Source organism: Mytilus edulis, chromosome 9 (genome assembly GCF_963676685.1).
Source record: "Mytilus edulis chromosome 9, xbMytEdul2.2, whole genome shotgun sequence".
NCBI lineage: Eukaryota > Metazoa > Mollusca > Bivalvia > Mytilida > Mytilidae > Mytilus > Mytilus edulis.
In genome coordinates, this window is record NC_092352.1 from 6801036 (window position 1) to 6817977 (window position 16942).

Sequence of the window (16942 nt, forward strand, 5' to 3'; positions counted from 1 at the left end):
TCAACAGTCTAATCTATATTTAAAAAAAACGAGAACACATCAACAAACGATAACCACTGAACATCAGGTCCTTGTTTACTTTATTTGTGTACAAAGCACCATCGAAGTAATGAAACGAATAAAGAATATTTGTAAAATTTTAAAAAATCTTTACTGATCTGCAATCACTTTTGAAGATTTTGTTGACTCAAAGAAAGATAATAGATATTTAGCGATAAAATAGTAATCCCGTAAAGTATACTATAAATACAAAGTTCGTTGTTCAAATATGCAAATGATGCAATTACGTTTAACACTAAAAACTCTGCAATCTCCATCTTTGTATTAGTCTTTCTCCATGGTAACAATGTATTGGGAAAGAAGGTAGATAACCCGTAAAACAGATATGTTATAAAATGAACTAAGGCATTTATTGCAACGTAAACAGACATTGTTGGCCATGGAAAAAAGTGGTAACCAGCATCTGTTATCAACAACATGGTGGTATGATGATAAACATGAAGAAAATTGATCTGTTGTCGTCTATGACGAAGAATCATAATCACTGTGTCAAATAACTCCAACATTTTTGTAATCAAGTACACTCTAAAATACGGTAACTGACATTGGTCTGGACCAAGCTTAAATGTTGATTCCATGAATAGAAAACAATATAAAACTCCAATAAATGTATACAGGGATGCAAGGCTGCAAACAAAATTATGAAGTGTCATCAACTGAAAAAGAAAAACATGAACATCATTTATAAAAAACAGATTAACATGAGAAATTGTGTCTTTCCTCGACGAAGTGAAATTAGGCGTGCTATTTTTGGCGACGGAACGGCAGCGTAAAAAATGTATATTTTGTTTTATTAAATAAATGCAAAAGTATTATGCGTCAGTTCAAAACTCGTAAATCGATGGGGAAAAAATAAAATCGGGGTAACAAACTAAAACTGAGGGAAACGCATTAAATTTAAGAGGAGAACAACGACACCACATTAAAATGTAACACACACAGAAACGAACTAAGCATTAGACAAAATCCGATGAGAATAACAAATATAACATCAAGACCAAATACATGAATTTGGGATAGAAAAGTACTGTAACACGTCTTATAGTAATGTGAATTTACACTCAAATATAAGAGAAAACAAACGACACAACGTTAAAATGTTACACACATAGAAACGAACTATAATATAACAATGGCCATATTCTTGACTTGATACAGGACATTTTTTTAAAGAAAAAAATGGTGGCTTGAACCTGGTTTTCTGGCATGCCAAACCTCCCGCTTTAATGACAATGTTATATATAACATTAAAATGAAAACATAGCATTACAGGACTACAATAAAAATAAATAGAACATATAAGACAAAGAAACACACGAATAATAGCTAACAAAAGGCACCAGGTTTAAAATTGAATACACCAGAAGTGCGTATTGTCCACACAAGACTTACTAGTGACGCCTAGATACAAAAGTTCGAAAGTCAGTTAAGTCTTTAAATCAGTTTATGAGTACCAGTACTTGTCAGTTAATGATGTTTGGTAAGTCTTATCAGAGTTCATTTCCACTTCGTTAATTCGGGTCCGCTCACTCAGTCGTGGTTTGTTGACTGTGTTGCTAAGATCAAGTGTTTTAGTTTGTTCAATAAAGGCAACAGTAGTATACCACTGTTCAAAACTCGTAAATCTATGGACAAAAAACAAAATCGGGGTAACAACCCAAGCTGAGGGAAACGTATTAAATATAAGAGGAGAACAACGACACAACATTTAAATGTAACACACAGAAACGGACTAAGCATAAGACAACATCCGATGAGAATAACAAATATAACATCAAAACCAAATACATGAATTTGGGATAGAAAAGTACCGTGACACGTCTTATAGTAATGTGAATTCACACTAAAATATAAGAGAAAACAAACGACACAACGGAAACTTAACGTAAAACTGTTACACACACAGAAACGAACTATGATTTAACAATGGCCATTTTCCTGGCTTGGTACAGGACATTTTTAAAAGAAAAATGGTGGTTGAACCTGGTTTTGTGGCATGCCAAACCTCGCACTTTAATGGCAATGTTAAATATAACATTAAAATGACAACATGATATTACAGGACTACAATACAAATAAATAGGAGAACATATTAGCCAAAGAAACACATGAATGATAGATAACAAAAGGCATCAGGTTTAAAATTCAATACGCCAAAAACCCGCCTCGTCCACACAAGACTTACCAGTGACGCCCAGATATAAAAGTTCGAAAGTAAAAAAAAGTACAAAATTGTACAGCTCTAAGGATCAAAAGTTGAAAAAGGTAGTGCCAAATAAGGCTAGGGTTTTCTGCTTGTGATAAGAACATCCTTATTATTTAAAACAATTTATGCTATTGCACACAGTAAATTTTATCAAATGAATATAAAAGATATACATGATAAAACTGAAGTCTTAACTAATTGCAGAAAACAAAACCCGAATACATAATACAAAGACAAAAAAATACAGAAAATAGACACACCCGACTTAGTCCAGGCCTCATCGCAAAAAGTCATAAAAATATCGTCACATACGAAGTGGTGAAAAGGCACAAAAATTACGTCACATTTAAATTTCCGAAACAGCACAAAAATGACGTCACATTTGAAAAACTATATCTCAAAAATAAGATAGAATTAGGATTGATTTAAGTTTATAATAGAACTTAGACATTTTAAGAAAACAAAACAAGCTGTAATTATGATCGTCAACCTGGTAACCATTTTGATATTAAACTTCATTTCTACGAACAATTTAGTTTTCCCTTAATTTATAATACTTAAATTGTCTTTTTACTTACAGGTCTAACATCAAAGGTAATTCTCATTTTTGTCCATGCTGGATATAAGATTATAATACCAACGTGAAAACAACATAACGGAAAAGTCGGAAGTGAAACTATCACCATGAGACATTTATGAATACCTTCTAATGGCAATGTCATTTCCGAACCTCTTCTAATGTCAATTCAATTTCTGAAAGAAAAAGTGTATTTTTGCTTGTAATATTTCATACTAATAACCTTATTACGAAAAGGTGTTCGAAACCTAATGTGCTAATATATATAAGGATACAATTCATTAAGCAAACAATTAACAGTTCAATGAGCCGATATTACAACATAGCAGTTGCAGAAAAAAAAATGTTGAAAGGTCAGTCTTCGTCAAAGTGAAAAAGATATATTGGACGCCAAAAACTAAGTGAATCCATAAATAAACGAAGCAAAATATTATCATTTTGATTCTGGTGCTATATATTCTTTATGATGAAATTTTTGTATGTATTTTTTGTAAATTCCACTACGGTTTAACATTGCTTTTCAAGTTCTGAAATAAAACTTACCCAGGCTTATAATTTGGTGTACCAGACTAATATTGTGTAAATAATTATTCATTGGCGCTCGAATCGAAAAAGTTGGTGAGTATCAAAAATGAAAATTTATATATATGACACAGCATATTAACTAATACTAGGGCAATCTATGCTCAAAAAGAGACAACTTTTTAAAAGTGTTTCGAATAATTTAGTAATTCAACATTTATAAACAGAAGATAATTTACATTTATCGGTCGTCCAACTGTCTATATCAATCTGCTCAGCTCTTAATAATACTCCATATCAGGTCTTTGTGACGTCAAACACGTTGACCTGGCCTTAATAACTTTGACCCGGACATATCAGCGACGTCATAATGTTTGAACCGACGTTGATAAGTTTGACCCGAACTTATCAAGTCAACTTCCGGTTGCTGGTTATCGGCATATTAATATTGTAAAATATCAGCTGCTCGACATAATATGAAGGCTTTCTGATCACGTTCGCTGCGCTTACTCGACAAAAAGCTTCATATTATGTCTCGAAGCTGATATTTTACGATATCAACATGCAGACAACCTGATAATCGGTACGTACACTCGTTATAGATAACATTATGTACACAAAAAGCACGTTTATTCAGCACTTTTTTTGCTGACATGAATTATCATTGATATGGTTATATTTATAAATTTACTGTTTACAAAATTTAGAATTTTTGAAATACTAAAGGATTTTCTACCTCAAGCATAGATAACCTTAGCTGGATTTGGCAAAACTTTTAGGAATTTTTGTCCTTAATGCTCTTCAACTTCGTACTTTATTTGGCTTTGTAACTTTTTTTGGATTCGAGCGTCACTGATGAGTCTTTTGTAGACGAAACGCGGGTCTGGCGTATATACAAAATTGAGTCCTGGTATCTATGATGAGTGTTTGCTATAAAAGACTCACAAGACTGTATCTAAAGTGCTTAAGTTAAACAATGTATCACATCAAACTTGAGATACAGGATACATTAAATACCACTTAGTCTGTCTCGTATCTTGACTTACATCTAGCAATTGGCAACGGTAATTGATTAACCAGGGTCATATCAAAGAACGTCTCGTCCTATTTCCCCCACAAAAAAAACGGTCATCGGAAAATACGTTTTTGACATATTTGGTAGTTTTTATGTTTTTTTTAAGATAACAACACAATATTGATGCTGTATTTTTTGACATTTTTACTTATTGTTTTGTTCACATATTGTTGTCAATATAATGAAATTGTGCGCGACTGGCATACAAGAGAGATGTTTAGCTCTCTATAAAATCAGTGTTAATCTACCATTTTCTACAAAAGGAAATGCATGTACCAAAGCAGGACTGTGAGAGTTGATATCCATTCATTTGATGTGTTTGAGGTTTTGACTTCAGACTTTTCTCGGAGTTCGGTATTTTTTGTAATTTCAATTTTATTCACATACATTAAATTTAATATATATAAATGATACATAACGTTTTTAGTAATTTCATATAGAGCTATGTAACAAACGATATATATAACTAACAATAACTTCTAAGAAATGAAGTTAACTGACTTAGGTCATGTAAGGTCAAATTCTAAGCAATGAAATGAGCTGACTTACGTCATGGAAGGATCATCCTCTACGTCAATTGATTTGTTCACTAAAATTCTTCTTCGTTGTGAAACATACAAATGAATTAAGATTTTTTTTATATCATTTCCTATAACCGAGTATGTACATGTAGTTACAAAATATTTCGTCGGAAAAAGCTTTACCGGAAAAAAATTGTTTTACAATATCTAATTAAATTGTATCCGCTATTTAAGAAGTTTATTTGTCATTTGTTGCATTAAAAAAGGCTTTGTTATGACAAATACATTATAAAAATAACCACAGAAATTTGCTTAAATAATTTTTCTTTGTAGAGTTTTGAATTATATTTCTTAGCTAAGATTAATTGGAAATTCGTGCAACATACGTGGGTGAAGATGTTTCGAGTACTCTGAGATAGAAAATTACATTTTAAAATAACTCGATAATGTACTTTAAAGGTCCTTTTTAATTGTCAGTACCAAAACCGATTAATTCTAACTGAGTGTCAACAGGTGCTCACTGAATAGAATGTTTATCTAAGAAAAATAATAAGTGATTAATACAGATGGTCTGTCTTGTTTATTAAGGGTTTATAAAGTAGTAAGTTCGGAGGAGTAAAGTATAGAAATATGTTACCATCCACCGTGACATTTTTCAGATAGGTTCCAAATTCAACGCTACCAAACAAAGACTATATGTTTAAAAAGTAAGGTACATTTAAAGAGATACTATCTGCCCTAATTGATCCTTGCTTATCTGTTGGAGATGATGGAATCATGCCAATTTGTTATAAAAAAGATTCCCAAAAGAAAAGAAAATTCATTTAAAAATATTTTATGTAGATGTCAATTTCGTGACTTTTTGCTTTATAGAAATCTTCAAACCGTCAATAATGAGCAAAATCCACACGATATAGGTTGGTTTCTACAATAGCCCGCCCACTTTTCCCCAATGAATCTACATTTAAAAAAGCCTGCACTGCTCACCTGTATCTTTTACAACGACCTCCTTTTATTAAAAGAGAAATTATACTATAAAAAGTTAACTAACAATGATAATCATGTTGATTTTTTAGTAGATCATATCCTGCAGGTAAAGTTTTCTTTGTATCTATTGTTTTTATGATGATAGGCAAAATATGTTAAATGTATCTTTTAAGGACAATAAAGACAATCATGAGTCAACTGAACATTTCGACCATTCTTGCTTATTTGTAGATCTTGTCTTGCTGATCATTGTTGCTATTTGAAATTTCTATCTATCTGATAGAAAACGTTAACAACTGGTAAAAATCGTCAGGATACGGCAATAACTCACATTAGGAGTTGACTGAAGATGTAAGCCATGTTGATTTATTTGTCAATCTTGTCTTTTTGATCAATTTTGCTAATTAAAGTTTCTGTTATGATTTTTGAGATAATAGGCAAAACATTTTTTGCAAGTGATAGCTCTCTTTCTTTTAGGTCAGGTGAGCAAAAAATGTTTAAACATTGAAAAAGCGAAATGCAATGGCCAAATGTGTACATCAAAGAATCATTAAGAAAACAATTGTTCTTAAAAGTATCATTAAAAACAATTTTCGCGGATAGCAACAAAAAACACGAGACGACAGACTCCGAACTTGGGACATGTACATGTAGAATGTGACAGGAACTTCATTATCCATACCAGACGTGTACCCCTTACAAAAACTGCTCCAATAGAGTCCCGAGTATAATGTCTAAATTCAACACAAAAAGGTTTGAGGCACCATCACAAATTGGTTGACTAATTCGATGTAAGTATCTAGACCCGCTAGCTACATGTTTTACCGGTATAGGATCTCTAGATACCAGTGGTCGTCTGATCTATTATCTTACTTATTATGTTCGTTCTATTCCTGAATGGTACATTCTTGTGAAGCAATAACTTTCATGACAATTAATGCATGTAAAGCTGTCAGTGCACTAGGTTAATTTAATTCCTCTCTTATGTTTGTTACCTTGACTCTTGTCAATCACATTACGTGAATTAGCATCGGTAAACAACATAAGCAATCATGTTTTCAGCGATCCTCCTAACTTATAATAGTGGTGTAAAAGTACAAAAAATCATATAAAAAAATCAGCACAAAAGGGCTCAAGAGGGGCGAAAGATACCAGAGGGACGGAAAAACTCATAGATCGAGAATTAACTGACAACGACATGCCTAAAAATAAAAAAGACAAACAGAAAAATAATAGTACACAAGACACAATATTGAAAACTATAGACTAAGCAACACGAACCCCACCAAAACTTTGGGGGTGATCTAAAGTGCATCGGAAGGGTAAGCAGATCCTCCTCCACATGTGGTACCCGTCGTGTTGCTCATGATGATACACACCTGGTAAATAGTCTAATTCGGTAGGTGACATTCGTGGTGAAAAGGTAAATTGACTGTAATAAGACATAAGGAACATATCCGATATCATCTGTGAAACGGTACACAATAACGGTCAACCAACTCGTTGTGGAGTCCGTAAAATTTACGAAGGGATGATTTCAACTGCACCATTTGGAACTCTTGGTTGAAAAGCTTCCTTGTGAGCAGCAACCTTCTATCAAGGAAATCACGATAGGAAACACAAGCCCTGGAATATAGTATCAATTGGGAGATATATACTCCGTATGCAGGCGCTGCTGGAATGTTACTACAAAGAAATTGAAAGTTTACAATTAGGAGGCTAAACAAATCTCTTTTGTCGTAAAGTTTTGTTTTCAACCGACCCTCATTGTTAACTTCTAGATTTAAGTCAAGATATGAGGAACACTTTACTGTATCTGTTGTATCTTTTATTTGTAGTTCGATGAGATAGATGCGTTCAACAAAGTCACCAAACTTTGAATTATTTAGTGAGAGAACATCATCTACTTGTATATAGCGGAAAGTAAAATTAAAGGATATTGCTAACTGCTTATCTTTCTTTCTAAGAAGTTCATGTATGAAGCCAGCCTCGTAAAAAAAAAAGAAACAAGTCGGCAAGAAGAGGGGCACAATTTGTTCCCATTGGAATGCCGACAGTCTGTCGGAAAACACGCCCTCCGATCGTAACAAATATGTTTTCAATCAAGAAATCCAGAAATGTCAATTACGGAGAATTTTTTGTTTGAATCAGAGTGATTCTTTATAAAGTAGGAGTTATCCTTCCAAAGACAAGACACTTGTATCTACGTTCGACATTCTTTATCATATAGCAAAGCAATACCAACTCTTTCAATTTGTCTTTTAGATTTGAATGGGGAATACTTGTGTAATTAAAGTGTAGAAAAGTCAAATGTTTTAATACTATTGCAACATGTGCAAGATGAGAGTGTTTTAGGTACTCCAAAGATTCTTGGAATTCTGTTAGTGTCCACATCTGGTTCACGCCACCTCTAGAATAGGCACTTCACAATAATATTAAAGCCCGGCTTTGATTGCTGATAAAATAGAGGTTAATAATTTTAAAAGAGGTTTCGTGGAGCACATGGAAGACCCAGAAATATACCGCTGTTTGTAAGGACACTCTTCGTAAATTCATGCAATTTAGCTACTGGGCGAATGATGTCCTCGGGGATCGAATGTCCACCAGCTAAGACATCATTCGCTGGATTTGTGTTAGATATAACGCCCTAATGACTGATATTAGTTTCTCGTGGTGATACAGCATGCGATACGGATTTTGATATGTAATATTCGAAATGTTATAAATATCACCAAAAAAACAATTATCAGGTACGTTCAAACTATTTTACTAATATCAAATATGTTTTATACCATGATTTAGTCTCACTTAATAGTTGGAAGAAATTTATTCCTAATTCATATTGAAATGTCCTATCTTTATTTGTTGTCTTCTTCTGGAGTGTTATTGTCATTGTTTGTGTCATTAGAATAATTTACATTTTTAAGTTTTAACAATGACTATCTCATATCGAAAAATAGTTTTAAAGTAATTTCAAGTTGTCTGCTATCGTTTTTGTTTTTTGTCCATGGATGTATGAGTTTGAACAGCGGTATACTACTGTTGCCTTTATTTCTATAATTTGTGACAATCTAACTTTTAAGATTGGAACCCTTGTCCTTTTATTAAGAAAGGCTATATTCAATGGAGACAACATTTTTGTTATTTAGATGCAGTTCTAAATGTCTACAAAACATCATAAAATTTTTAAATACCAAGAACATATACTTCTAAAGGGCAATTACAAAAACATTTCTTTAACAATTTATAGTACATAAGCTACAGTGGATATCACTTCTAACCTCTGTTCTAGGACAGTTTAGAATAGTTCAATGACAGATTATTCTATTAGTATTATAATGAAAGGTTAGAAGTGATCTCAACTGTACTAGCATTGCAACAAATCATTACATGCAAAATAATACAAATATAACCCCTCCCAAATTATTCCCCATTTTCACATTTTCATCAGACTCACCCATTATTGAAATCAAAGGTCCTACATGAAAATAATAACCTGAAGAAAATAAAGGTGCTGAAATGGCGACAATTGAAGAAGTTTTGGAGAGACGGTCTGACCGATATATGGACATGACAAAACATTTAACCATAACCAATTTCAAGGCAAGGGTACTAAATAAAAAATTCAAACAAATTTGGTATCATCGCTAAAATATCATTTTGTTACAATAATTATTTCAGATGCATGTTATTTTGCTTGTTTGAAAAAGAGAAAAAATATAAAATGTAGAGAAACCTACATTTCACATTAATGAACATGTGATATAATTAAAGAGATAAAACAAGAAATATTTAACAACTATGATAATAAATAATATAACGAGAACTGATCTGACAAGATGATGAGCTTTATCCGTTATATCAATATATTGTATTTCATTATTTTATGATATAAGGTAGGTTATCTGATTATCTAAACCAGGTATAAACATGTCCTGATCAGAAAAACATTTAAAAACAATGGTGAAGGTATGATTGTTAATTGTCATATGAAGAACGTTATCCAAAAGGATTTTAAATACACTAGAAGGTATCTAGTAAGTATATAGAAATCAGGACTAGATAGAAATGTTGGGTATATTTACGCAAATTGTAAAATATGACTTAAAGATTGTTTTAGTTTATTCTGGTATTGACTATTGTAGGGTTTGTTGCAATTAAAACCAAAAAAATGTGGGGTACAAAGCAATTATAACTAAAACAAAACAAATGTTGGGTTTATAGTAATTATGACTTAACGGAAATGTGAGGTTTATAACATTTATATTAAAAGAAAATGTGGAGTATTTATCAATTACGACTAAGGAAAAAGGGGGTGTTAGCAATTAAGGTATAAAGGAAATGTGGGGTATAATGCAAACAATTTCAAACTCCAATATCTCAAAACGATCAACAAATATCTCAAATTTGCTTAGCGAAAGATGACGTACAAAATTATTACAGAAACATTGGACAGTTCCAAAGTTCATTTACAGATATAAGAAGTTGTGGTACGAGTGCCAATAAGACAACTCTCCATCCAAGTCACAATTTGTAAAAGAAAACCCATTATAGGTCAAAGTACGGTCTTCAATATAGCCTTGGCTCACACCGAACAGCAAGCTATAAAGGGCCCCCAAAATTACTTAGTGTAAAACCTTTCAAATGGGTCACTATGATTAATCGAATATATGATGCTACTACACTTTTAAAAAAGAACTGAAGTGGTAAAGACATGGGACTACCACCATTGAAATCAGGACCACTTGACCTTTAAAATGTCATAAGGTTGAGGTCCTTGTACACTTTGAAGGTCAACGTAAAATTTCTTTGAGAGGAGAATTGTATGTATGCACCGATCTATTATCGTTTCCCTATTATTTATAGATATAAGAAGTCGTATGTAAGTTTGAAATGTCAGTGTAAAATAATTTTTGCACTTGGTAACCTTTGATCTCGGTGCAAATAAAAGGTCACAACTGTTGGTGAATATCCAAAGTGTAAACTACTTCCAGTTCTCGGTTTTATTATTTTTTTTCAAATTGTGTATTATAAATCAAAGAAAACAACTCTTATAGGTTGCATTTCTGTAAATATTGACTATGCAATTTCCCATAGGAACTCCTTTTATGGCTCAAACTGTACCACTTATACTATGAAGTTTTGAAAAAAATCTTATCCTAGAATTGAAAGTTCATTTGCACCACAATATTTTTCAAAGGTCAAAATATAGGGCTGTGCGGCATATTTTCAACGTTTATATGCCCTGAACTTCTCACAGTTTAAACTTACACTAATTTTCTTAACTACCCCTACCTCGAATGAAAGGTTATCACAGATCTCAATGTAAACAATATGCACAAAGTCATGTAAATGTACTGGTAACATTCCCAAGTTATGTCTCTGTGAGATGGAACACAGAGAGCATAACTGGGAACCAGTATGTAAACAAAATTAATTTTCTATAAATATTCAAGATCTCCCCAAAAGAGGCGTGTTTTGAGAAACAGCTGTATTTACAAAGTGCAACCTATAAAGGTTGATAACATAATAACTGCTTGTTTATTAAAATTGTCATCTGTTCCTGTATATTTTGTCATTTTAAGATTGATTTTATTTGCATCAATTGAAAAAAATTGCAAATGGAAGGTATCGTTCAAAGGCATATCACTCTACGCAGCCTCATCTGGTAATATTTCATGATGACATCTACTTAATGTCCAAATAAGGTCATGATGTCTTAAAAAAAATCAAATTATTATCTTTTATCTTTCAGCACAAGTCATGGCATCAATTAAACGTGTACCATGTGGGCCTTGTCACGAAAGAATAGCAAACAAAAAAGCTGAAATCTGGTGTTACAACTGTAATGAAGGATTATGCTCAACATGTTCAAGTCAACATAAAATATCTAAATCGTCACGTGGTCATAAAACCAATGATATTAAAAGTTATAAACCCTCTATCCGAGCCATCAACACAGAATGTGACAAACATGGCCAACAACTCAACTTGTACTGCCCTGGTAATTTAATGCCTTGCTGTGATGAATGTATTCTTACTTGTCATTCCAATTGTACTGGGATAAAAAGTTTAGCTAGTGTAGTAGAAGAAACCAAAATGGAAAAATCAAAAAAACCTTTAGAAAAAAATATAAACTCCATCTTAGACATCTTAAATAAAATTGAGACCAACAAAATAGGAAATGTCAAAAGAGGAGACCAACAGTGTTACAGCATCAGAGGCAGGATTGCAGAATTTCGAAATAAAATAAATGAACATTTAGACAAACTAGAGAAGAAGTTATGTCAAGAAGCAGAAACCGTCCTGAATAAAGAAAAATCAGAAGGATGATGTAAGCGGCCTCAAGCTTATCCAAGGAGAATTTTGAGCTCTTACCAAATCTACGAAATAATCGTAAATACAAGACTTCGAAAGACTGTTTTTCGACAGAACAAACCTATGAAAGTGTAGTGACGTGCATATACTATTTAATTAGTTAAATTGAACTTGTAATTCATACAAAAATACGTTGAAAAAAAAACATCCAGTAAATTCAATATGGCTACTGCAGGTAAACCACAAAATGACAGTGATGTTAGCCATAACACGAATTCATCCAAAACTTACAATGATGCAGTTAAACTAGGTCTTATACCTAAAGATTATCTGAATGGTGAACCTCATGTCAATATTCACGAAACTCTTAGCTCTGTAAAACCTGTATTTATTCTGGAAACTGACCTCTTTGGTGAGGTGAAACCCAGCCCAGATCAATTCCTTACACACCTCGAACTCTACAACTCCATTGACTCATGTATACCAAAGAGCCATCTGAAAGGCCTACAACGAGTAAGAGGTATGTGGCGCATCTACCCAGATTCTGATAATGACAGACAAACTCTCATTACCAAAAAGATAATTGTACGTAACAAGCTAATTAACGTGTATAGTACAAACCCTAAATCAAGTGAATACTCATCACTCTTGTACCTACGTGTCAGAGTCAAAGACGTTCCGTGTTCTGCAGACGATGGTCAGATTTTGAGGGCCATTGAAAATGAAGGCAAATGTACCGTTCACAAATTAAACAGAGAACGACTCCGAGTAGATGGGTTGCTGACAGAATGCCAAACAGGTGACCGCATTCTTTTTTGCGACCCGTTAGAAAAACCCCTACCAAGATTTATCAGAATAGGAAAGTATAGAGCTACGGTCTTCCACAAAGATCAAATGCCATCAACAAACGAAAACTTAGTATGTAATAAATGTTTTCAAAATGGTCACAGATTTCGAGACTGTCAAAATGACTGGGTCTGTAAACAATGCAAACTTCCAGGGCATAAGCAGGCTGACTGTCCAAGTTTTGAAGCTCAAAACAAGGAGAGTAACAGCATGCCTCATGAAAATGAGCCAAAAAGCAGCAGCTCTTCTCAAAGTGATACTGACAGTGACGAATCTAACACTGAGTCAATTGATGATACACCAGAAGAAAACATGCATGTAGCAGTTTCAAAATCAGCAACAAAAGTCAATCCGAAAAAGTTATCAAATGTACTCGGAAAGGCCTCGAAGAAAATCACCAAAGAGACATTTTCATTCGAAAATAAAACCAATGATATTTTGGAGGAAGTGGAAAACCCCAAAAAGAAAAAAAAGAAAACAACAAAACGAAGGAAAAAATCAGGAGACGCTACAGCAAAAAAATCAAATATTCAGACAACAATGTTTCAATTTGGCGCGGGAACACCAGACTCTCGCAGTGAAAAGCGTCCAGCAACAACACCGACTGATGAAGTCCATGAACGATCCGTCCCTATTCAAAAACCAAAAGGGCATTAACTCATTTGAAGACGATATAATTCAGGTCAATGTATTATGATTAAAGAACAAATTGTATTTTTAATTCCACCCTTTTTTTTGTGTGGCCAACACCCAAATATTTCTTTGTAAATACTCATGTGTGTATGTAAATTTATCTATGTTGTTTTTGTCTCTTTTGTTGTTTTTATCTATATTATAAAAAATGAACAAAAAAACGGATATGGTATAATAGTAGATTATACATATTCCCATGAAAGAGTAATACAAAAATATATGTATACATGTAATTTATTTTTGATATTGAACATGTTGAAAAGCACTCATCTTTTAAAAATTCACAACCTATTTAACGGCAAACAAATTTCTATATATCTATCAACTAAATGCCATAATAAAAGCTGGATCACAACTATCAAATGTTTTGTAAACGTTATCCGCCAAAAAAACATTATGCATAAAAAGAGTTATGATACATGTACATCAGCAGTTCCTTATGCTAAGACACTCAGATTAGATCAGGAAAATTCTAGAATCACATTTTCACACAGACATAATCCAAATACTATCACAAATCCAATACTTTTATGCTTGTTAAATCCAATCAAATGTACATTATACACTGCACAAATATTTAATTTTCTTGTACACTTCCTTCTCAATATTCATAGGATATTCAAAATCAAAATAAAATTGTCGAGCAAAGAGAACAGGAAAATCCAGTCATCATGGTTCAGTTGTCATATCATTATGCTTCTACTTTATATCCAAAATCACAGTCTTCATAACGCTGTGAGAAAAATACTCCTATTTGTGTATCATGAAAATCCCAAAAGTAAATTTGCGCAAAATACAAAATCTCTTCTACATGTTCTATGCAACAGACACATCAACCTGAAAAAGAAAATAAACGTAATAATGATTTCTTTCTTTCTTTTTCTTAAACAAACATGTGAACAAGTATATGATTATCACACACAACATAAAATTCATCATCATGATTAATGTTGGTTTTAAACACATGATACTATGTAATTTAGAAATAAAATTCAACTGTTATCTATATTATTTATATGTGTATAATTTATATGTGTATAATTTATATGTGTTTGTAAACAATTTCAGTGTGTATATTAACAATATGATATCAACTTATTTACTTTTTAAGCTCAACCTTCTGTCTCTATTGTATAATTCTGAAGATACGTGTATGACGTGTAATATAAAAATAATTAATCTCTATAATGAGTGAAAAACTAAATATATGTTCCTTAAACTGTCAAGGCTTAGGGCAAAAAGAAAAGAGAGAAAGATTAAACCTATGGTGCAAAAACCAAAAATGTAATATTTTATTCATACAAGAATCACACTTTATTGAAAAACATGAAAATGTCATAAACAATGAGATAAAAGGGAAACTTTACCATAGTTTCGGAAATTCACAATCAAGAGGCGTAACAATTCTTATAAAAGATAACATAAAATATAAAACTATTAATGAAACTAGAGATAATGATGGAAGAATAATACTCATTAACATAGAACTTGATGGTAATATTTTCACGCTACTGAATGTATATGCTCCGAACATTCGTCGAAATAGAAACTCTTTTTTCAAAAAAGTAAACAATATCATTAACAATAACCGCTTAGGAATATTAATAATGGGGGGTGATATGAATGAAAGTTTAACTTCATTTGATAGAAAAAGTATTAGCCCTAATAATCAAAATAAACCTGTTAACAGTTTAAAGCAACTTATAAAAAAATATAAACTTATTGATATTTGGAGAGAACTAAATCAAAACAGCAGTCAATTTACATGGAGAAGAAAAAACAATAGAAGTGTTGCAAGCAGAATTGATTTTTTTCTAATAAGCCCAGATATAAGACCTCACATAATATCAGCAGACATAAGACCTGCACTAATATCACATACAGATCATCAAGCAATCTCTGTACAAATAAGACTTAAAGCTCAAAATAAAGGCAAAGGATTCTTTAAGATAAATAACAGCATACTGAATGATACAAAATACAAAGAAATAATAATTAAACTAATTGATACTCATCAAGAAAAAATACTCACCAAAAATAATGATCCTCGAGTTACTTGGGACATTTTCAAAACTGAAGTAAGGGAGGTAACCATTGCATACTGCAAACAAAAGGCTGCTGAAAGTAAAAATGAAATTAAACATTTAGAAAATAAGTTAAAATTCTTAAATGAAAAATCAAGTAATTCTCAACATCTTAAAAAAGAAATAAATAATGTAGAAAACAATTTACAAAATTTATATGTAAAAGAAACTAGAGGTGCACAAATTAGATCCCGAGTCAGATGGGCAGAGGAAGGGGAAAAAAACACAAAATATTTTTTGGGTCTTGAAAAATCAAGACAAACCAAGAAAACCATTTCCGCCCTTAGAAATGACCATGGTAATATTGTTACAGACGCGTCGGATATTCTTATTCTAGGGAAAAATTACTACCAAAATTTGTATAAAAGTACTAAACCGGACCCTTCAGAAATAAAAAATTATATAAGTCAAACAAAGATAGATCACTCACTATCCAATAGTGACAGTGAACTATTGGGGGGCAACCTAACATTAGAAGAATGTACAAATGCTATATTTAACATGAAACTAAATAAATCCCCTGGACTAGATGGTCTCAGTGTAGAATTTTATCGAACATTTTGGTCATACCTAAAAGAATCTGCAGTGAAAGTATTTAATACATGTTATGAAAAAGAAGAAATGACAACTCTCCAAAAAATAGGTGTTATCTCCTTATTATATAAAAAAAATGATCCATTATCATTAGATAACTACAGGCCAATCACTTTATTAAATGTAGACACTAAGCTTATGGCCTATGCCTTAGCGCAAAGATTAAAGATGGTGTTGTCCAAAATTATTCATAGCGATCAGAATGGATATATAAAAAATCGGTACATAGGTTTTAACATTCGCCAGATTCAAGATATTATAGACTACTCAGAAAAATTTAATATAGATGGGGTTTTATTGTTCATAGACTTTTCCAAAGCCTTTGATTCTTTAGAATGGCCCTTCATGTATGAATCTCTACTAAAATTTGGAATACCACACTCCTTCTTAAAATGGGTTAAAACGTTATACAATGATACTAAAGGATGCCTGTCTAATAACGGCTGGATTTCAGAAACC

The 16942-nt window shown here is 32.3% G+C and overlaps 1 protein-coding gene and 1 long non-coding RNA gene across 2 annotated transcripts; one reads left to right on the forward strand and one right to left on the reverse strand.

Moving 5' to 3' along the window:
• Positions 1-574: 574 nt before the first annotated feature.
• On the reverse strand, positions 575-5102 carry LOC139490176 (uncharacterized). The gene is made up of 3 exons (XR_011656251.1): positions 4990-5102; positions 2845-3019; positions 575-716 (listed from the first exon to the last, which is right to left on the reverse strand). It is a non-coding gene; the product is annotated as an uncharacterized lncRNA (long non-coding RNA).
• Positions 5103-11711: 6609 nt separating this feature from the next.
• On the forward strand, positions 11712-12281 carry LOC139489416 (tripartite motif-containing protein 66-like). Its single transcript, XM_071275735.1, has one exon. It carries the CDS (start codon positions 11712-11714, stop codon positions 12279-12281), a length of 570 nt encoding a protein of 189 aa, XP_071131836.1.
• The last annotated feature ends 4661 nt before the right edge of the window (positions 12282-16942 follow it).

What these genes read in the sequence shown, in the direction of transcription:
- LOC139489416 (XM_071275735.1), top strand. Translation starts at nt 11,712, where the DNA reads ATGGCATCAATTAAACGTGTACCATGTGGGCCTTGTCACGAAAGAATA.